The sequence below is a fragment of the Nansenia antarctica genome (assembly GCF_963989245.1).
Source record: "Nansenia antarctica genome assembly, chromosome: 5".
NCBI classification, from domain to species: domain Eukaryota; kingdom Metazoa; phylum Chordata; class Actinopteri; order Argentiniformes; family Microstomatidae; genus Nansenia; species Nansenia antarctica.
The window spans coordinates 22082200-22089699 of NC_137690.1; the positions used below are offsets into that span (position 1 = coordinate 22082200).

At 45.7% G+C, this 7500-nt stretch overlaps 1 protein-coding gene across 1 annotated transcript in view; it reads right to left on the reverse strand.

Annotated features, from left to right (window-relative positions):
• The window catches only part of LOC308157246 (tetratricopeptide repeat protein 28-like), a gene marked incomplete at its 5' end in the record, with an annotated part of 169892 nt that overhangs the window by 37415 nt on the left and 124977 nt on the right, over nucleotides 1-7500 (reverse strand). Inside the window, one exon of the mRNA XM_080530770.1 lies at nucleotides 3940-4447. Coding sequence (XP_080386896.1) covers nucleotides 3940-4447 — 508 coding nt within the window. The remainder of the gene's footprint in view (nucleotides 1-3939; nucleotides 4448-7500) is intronic.

The following is a 7500-nucleotide window of genomic DNA, read 5'->3' on the forward strand; positions in this document are numbered from 1 at the left end:
GGCCGTATACATTCCTCTGCAAATCCATCTGCTTCCCTCCTGCCCTCTTCTGTACGCCTGCCTTATAAAACACCTTCACCCTGTGCTGTTTCCAGACACTACCACCCTTGGTAGTGGTCTCTCTTGTCTCTGCCTCTCTGTCAGAAGAAGGCCCCTGCAGTGCTCTAGAGCGAATGTTTCCTTGTTGGAGTGAAGAGAGAATGCAGTATGAGGAAAGGCTTTAAAGCCATTCCAACTGTACTGTAAGCCTACAAGGCTTTCTCCCTCAGAATCTCTCCTGCTGCCCATGTGACAAGCTGGTCGTCGATCCAGAACAGCACATAAGGGTCTTTATGGTTCTGTGTTCTGGTCTTTGCTGTGGGTTTGTTGTGTTTCCTGCTTTGTTTTGTTTTTTCTGTGTATCAGCAGAAAGAATGGTCCTCTGGGATACAGGGTGAAAACAAGGAGAGTGATTGCTTAATTAAAACTGTTACCTCCGGCCTTGCTAACTGATGGAGTCACTGTTTCAAATGACTTTTTTTGAGATGCAGGAAAAAACAACGAAGACTGAATGAGAGAGAAGTGGTGGGGGAGGAGGGAGGGGGGAGGGGGAGGTGGGAGAGGCCAGCACGAAAGCAGGGAAGAAACAGCTTCCAAACAAACTTATTACAGTCCTCTTTGAAGTAAATTGCAGGGGGAAACAATTTACAAATTAGATTCACTTTCATGAATAACAGAAATGCAAGCTAAATGCAAAGCCACCAATTCATTCTCAGATATATTAAATATTGCTGACTAGGGGGTAACTTAGCCTGCTAATGAATAATAAATGGGGTCTGGAATGCAACATTTTCATATCCTTTTATAGGTCATCGTGCACTGAGCCAGCACTCCTGTCACCGCTGGGCATCGGTAAAGCCTCAGTAGTGAGGCTTGTTACCACAGCGTTGTATGTTACCCTCAGAACCAGAGGTCAGAGGTCACCCTGCTCCTCCCACACAACATGGATCAAGTGTTGAGAGGGCATCATTAAAGTACTCTAAAGACACACTTCCTCTAACTGAAAGTTCTCTCTACTATCCATGATTTCTCCTTTCTCTAATCATGCTCCACTTTCTCTTCTCTTTCTCTCTGTCGTCTTTCTTTGTTGTAGGGTATTGCACAACATTGTTGTTTTCCAAATGAGAAAATGGAATTTCACTAGTCAATACAGCAGGTCAAGTATCCTCTGTGTGTGTGTGTGTGTGTGTGTGTGTGTGTGTGTGTGTGTGTGTGTGTGTGTGTGTGTGTGCGTGCGTGCGTGTGTGTGTGAGTGAGTGTGTGTATGTGTGTGTGTGTGTGTGTGTGTGTGTGTGTGTGTGTGTGTGTGTGTGTGTGTGTGTGTGAGTGTGTGTGTGTGCGTGTGTGAGTGACTACTGTGTGTGTGAATGACTACGCACCACCACCACCACAAACAATAACAGCAACAACAACAACAATGCTGTAATTAAAGAAATGATGCTTCTCAAACCCACTTCATTCTCTGTTATCTTCATTATACAGCTCTTCGTGAATCAGCTATTAAAGGTAATTAAGCGATTCATCAAGTCAGTTTCAATTACTGGGAGCCTGACAGCCGCAGATTACAATCACTAGGGGTGAGGGGAAGAGAGTGAGAGAGAAAGGTGGGGTGCGAGAGAGAGAGAGAGAGAGAGGGAGGGAGGGAGGGAGAGAGCAAGAGAGAGAGAGAGGAAGAGAGAGAGAGAGAGAGAGAGAGGGAGGGAGGGAGGGAGGGAGAGAGAGAGCAAGAGAGAGAGAGAGTAAGAGAGAGAGAGAGAGAGAGAAAGAGAGAGAGCAAGACGGCCATCCTATGGCAGTGACTGGGAGAGAGAAGGAGGGCAAAGGAGAAACAAGAAGTGGAGACAGGAGGGCACCCTCTACACAATCCCAGAGCTCCCCTGCACCTTCCAACCCATCACCATGATGCACAACAGCTTGTCCATGGCAGGAGGGATGGTGGTATGGGCCAACAGGCCTAATCTTCACCCATTCATTGTGCTCTTGTTCTGTCACCAGCTCTGGGTCTTACAAATTGCGGTGTAATTACTATGTCATAGACTATGAAGTATTGTTGCGACTAATGTTTTTCGTGCTACTATTTATTTACCAATAGGATGGACAACTTCTTTACGACTATGCTAGCAGTTTCTTAATGCAGAGCTAGCATGGTGGGCCAGAGAGTATGTATTACAAAGCTCAGATGTACTGTAGCATCATAAACTGTTATTGCTAAAGGCCGTTCTTTTTACGACCACCAGCAATCAGCACCCCTTTCTGAATATTCATGGTTGGGACCTAAGTGCTCACGGTACCGGGTGAATATGATCACCCGGTCAAAAGGCGAGCTTCAATTTATGTTTGGCTGATTAACCTTGGTACCCGCTCCCACTCTTTCTTACATGGCGATTAGGAATAATTCATCTCTAAGAACCATTATGTCTCTTAGTTGTCCATTAGAGTCAGGTTTACAACGGTCTTGATGGCAATCGTAAGTCATCCCAATGAGGGCTGTAATGACTGGTCTAAAATCCAGCTGAATGTGCGTTGTGGCCGACCCGCTGCCGTATTGAATATCCATAGGGGCACCTTTGTCCCTCACAGTGTGTTTTATCATTATATTAGCCCTACTCAAGGTTATCTTGCTCATAATTTCATTTCTAAAGAGTTCCTGACTGTTCGATGACCATAGCTCGAAAAAGGGACAATAATTACGTTTTAAGTTCCAATCAAAAGGCCTGATCTTATAGTTAATTTCCCCCTCTCGCTTTATTTATCTTCAGCCCTTTCATTTGCTAGATTTGATTAAGTCCTTGCCAGTGGGGGGAGAGCCGAGCGGAGCGGCGCAGGGTAATGGGAGAGAGTTCCCATGAAAAATTGAAAGGGTTTTTATGGGCTTCATTTATCCTGTGATAGTGTGTACTATATGTCGGTGTTCCATCATTCTAGCACATCACAGCCTCAGATAGATCTCTCTGATGGCTCCAACAGAGACTGTCCCCTCTCCTCCGGTCCCACGCACGGACTGCTGTCCAGGCCAATCACATCACACCTCTGTGATCAGGCAGATGTATCCTGCATCACGCAACACTCGCAACACAGTCCGCCTTATTCTGCACCAAGCAAAATATTTGGTTTTCTTTGTTTAATGATCTCGCTTTTCATTGTATGTTGATCTTTATGTCCTCTGGTTGGTTGAATGAACAACCCAATAGACAGCCGTCGACATAGGTAACAAATAATAGGACATAAACATTGGCATGTAGGGCGAGCTATTGAAAGCCACTGATAAACAATCAGGAAAAAAAACAGGAGCTGAAAATAACGATATGACAGGAATGTGGATATCACCACTATCAAAGCCTGCTATTTGGCACAACCAGACATGAAATAAAGGTAAAAGACTGATGCCTTCACGCAGTCCCACGTGCACACCATGACCTCTACACTCCTATTCTAAGATGCACCCGTGACATCCTGCCAAGCTCCTTCAGAGGAAGCATCAACCGAACTCTCCTGTAGTTCACTGACCTGCAAAAAACCCCACAGTGAGGCAATCAAACAGTAAACATTTACCTCCTGGATTGTCCTTCTTACGAGGCCAAGTTAGATCAGGGAGATCTAACTTTCTAACAACCAGGTGCTTCCTCATCCTGGAGGATGTGGCCAAATAGAAGAGACTTATCACAATTACTCATCAGCAGAGGTAATGCTGAACAAGAGGGACTATGCTGTACATTGTCCTCAAATGCCATTGGTCACAGGGAATTCTATGAGGGAACATAACACTGTAAACTATGCTTACTGGGCCTTATTTGATATGAAATAGAAGATGTAATGGATCATGAATGGCTATGATATCCCCAGTGGTCCAAGCTCCCCCCCACAGGGCCCAGGCCCTGATCCTCAAGAGGTCATACATACCCAGGTTGGAGGAGGCCCTTCCCTCTGCGGCCCTGTCCTTCAGGCCCTCAGCGATGGCTAGCTGCTGTTCATGGTACTGCTTGGCTCTCTCCAGGTCCTGCATGCAGCGTGCGGCGTGGCCCAGCCCTGCATAGGCCCTCATCTCGATGGGCTGCTCCTCCAGCTCCTGGGCCAGCTCCAGCACATGTGTGTGGTAGGACATGGCCTTGTCAAAGTTACGGTGGTAGTGGTAGGCACTGCCCAGGTTGCTGTAGGCCCGGGCCTCCTCTCGCTTGTTGGTCAGGGCCTTGGCGATGCCCAGGTGCTGCTCATGGCATTGGACAGCGTTTTCGAAGTCGCCCATGGCGATGTAGACGGCCCCCATGTTGCCCAGCTCCCGTGCCTCTGAAAGCTGGTCCTTGGACTGCTTGGCCAGCAAGACACACTGTTTGTGGCTGGCCAGGGCGTTAGGGTAATCCCCTATGGCTGTGTAGACATGACCCAGGCTGCTCAGGGCCATGGAAGCTGCCTGTAGACACGGAGAGAAAGAGACACAGCAGGCACTTAGAAAACTAAGTCGTCGTGAAATTGATCCACATTATGGCGACGACATTTACTGAGCTTTTTTGCTTTTGCATAACAAACACCCCCCCCACCCCTCACATCCCATCCCCTCAAGTGCATCAAAAAAAACTGCAGTGAAAAATCTGAACTCTCAAATCTCTTTGGAGCCATATTGCTTAGGGACCAAACAACACACAAAAATGCTTTGCCTCCTTTTTTGCGAGCCGGGGGGGTAAACTCTGATGCAGATCAGCGCAGCAGCAGGCTTGTTTTAAAGCTGACAGTCTGCCCATTGCAATCTGCTTCACAGCGTGCCACCACCAACAGAACAAAGACCCAGCTAATCAGGGGGGGCTTAGCTTCAAACTTCAGCTGTGGGAGACCGACTGACTGTGTCTCCTCATCTGTTCAACCACTGGCAAGACCTCTCTACCTAGAGGCTCTGGTGAGAATATACAGTATATTCTTATCTATGGCAACAATGTCATCATCTTCTCACACCCCGTCCACCTGCATAAATAAAGCTAAACTACAGAGAGCATCCCGATAGACTGATACAGCAGAAAAGGGTCTGTAGCGAAACATGGCGTGGTCTGAAAAAGTACAGGCCGGACCCCCTAAGTGACGCACTCACTGTAGGCTTATTGGCTGTTTATACAGAGGGTAAACAGCTGGGAATTGGGGGCAGCTGTCTTTGTGTGGACAGATGTTCCATTAATCGCAAAGGACCAGCTAATAAAGCATCTCCTTCCTGAGGTCTCACTCTGTGTCCTAGAGACTGGGGGCGGGGGGGGAGGGGGGGGGGGGAGGGGGGAGTGTTGGACGGCAGCCAGGGAAGAGGACAATCACACCACGACATTTAAGGCCACCACTGTTTGAGTTTCGCTACGTAGGAGCGTCCCTGACACGGACGCTCAGGGTTACACTGAGTGCATTTAGAGGTAAAGGAGGAGAGGACGGTTGGAAGTCAAACACAACTACAGTAATGGATTGCCAACTGCGTCCTGTGTTGTATGCAGAGCTCTCTTTCTATGTTGTCAAACAGGCTTGTGCCTCAAAAGCACTAAGGTCAGAAGATGGGAGCCCTTCCATGGCTATATTAATACAGTGAATCCTTCTACACATTCTGATTCATATATTTCATATATCTCTGACTCACACACAACCCCCCCTCCCTGACCCCTATCCTTTTTTGTTGTTTGTTTGTTTTTGTTTTGTTTGTTTTTCTTTAAATTATCTATAAACGATACATGTACAGTTGAAAGAGTAGGATAAAACAGTAGACAAAATTGTGGATATGATTGTAGAAGTTTCTGAAACTGAAATAAAAAGTAAGATTTTTTTTTTTATATAAAAATGCACTAAGGTCACTATTGGACAAGCAGTATGGCCTATGAAAGACCCTGAAAAATAATACTCATGTCTAAATGTCATTAATAATTAAATTACGATTATATAATAATTAAAGCACTTTGAGCTGCAACGTTTGCAGGAAAAGCGCTATACAAATAAAGTTATTATTATTATTATTATTATTATTATTATTATTATTATTATTGCTCAGTTAAGTCTTATCCAGTTTATTAATACAACACTACTCCAGATGCAGTATTCACTGAAACTGTAAAAAGCAATTTGCAGATGAAATGTGAGGGTAATTCCTGCTCACATAAAGAGAGATTCTCACATTGCTCCGAATAATGAAAACATGTCTTTTTTATGGAGTTCCATGAATTAATAAAAACAATGCATATAAAATCGTTACTATAGTCGAAAACTCCAGGAGACCAGGAGATACTTAGACACACACAGAAACACTTTCTTGCTCTTTCTGTCTTTCATACTTGCTCTCAGAATACACACAGCATATAACATACAGCAGTGCTATCTTTCTTTTTATTTCACATGGCTGATGCCTGGAACCAATTACCTGCCGAAATAAGGACTTCCAGCAGTTTGCTCGAGTTTAAAGTCTCGACAAGACATTATACGGACCCAAGGAGGCAATTACCCTCCGTCACAACTGTTGCTGTTTCATGTTCCCAGATAGCCTATCTAGGGCTGGTCCATTACATGTGCCTTTTGAAGCTGCGCTCTGCTCCATCTCTCCAACTCCAACTTCCACTCTTTGAGCAGAGACACAGGAGAGGATCCCTCATCTCTGTCTCTGAAAATGAGTGTAATGGGGGGAAAAAGAGAGAGAGAGAGAGCGAGAGAGAGAGAGAAAGAGAGAGAGAGAGAGAGAGAGAGAGAGAGAGAGAGAGAGAGAGAGAGACAGAGCAATCTCTCTAGAGTTTAGATGAGTTGTACTTGTGATCAGTGTCCCTGAAAGTGAGACTGCAACGCTGCATTTTCTTCTCAGATGGAGAGATGATAGCAAGATAGTGGAGGAGCCAGTCTTGACAGTCACAGTAGATGCACTCAGGGGGGTTGAAACATGGACTCGTTTCATACACACCCGTGCCTACAACCGTTTCCCAGCACCGCTCATCCAGATTCACACTATTCACTCAATACCTAGCAGCTCCGGGAAGAAACACTTGTCTGAAACATTTAATTATTGTCAGAACGACCTCATTCTAATTTGATTCCATTTCTTTTCTCCACTTATCTTTCTCTCTCGCTCCCTCTGTCCCTCTCTCCCCCACTACTTTCATTCCATCTGTGGAGTCAGATCTGATTGTGTTTACAGAGTCCGGCCCTTCTCCGGATGTGTGCTGATTTGATTAATCCAAACGTCAGCCTTTATAAACTGTTGATAGACCGCTGGCTCTTATCAGCAAACACATTTTGCACGGAGGGTCCCCTAATGAAAGGTAAACTGGTGCTGGCCCCCGGAGGGAGGGGGGGGCCGGGAGGGGGGGGGGTCTTAGATGACAACTTAATCAGGAATGCTGGCCTTTTACTACGCTGACATGGACTGTGTGCTAAGTTCTAAGATGATACTCCAATGTCAACATGATGTGTTTATATTCTACAACACATTTGAGAAATGGCTGTTTTCCTTCCACATGCGAG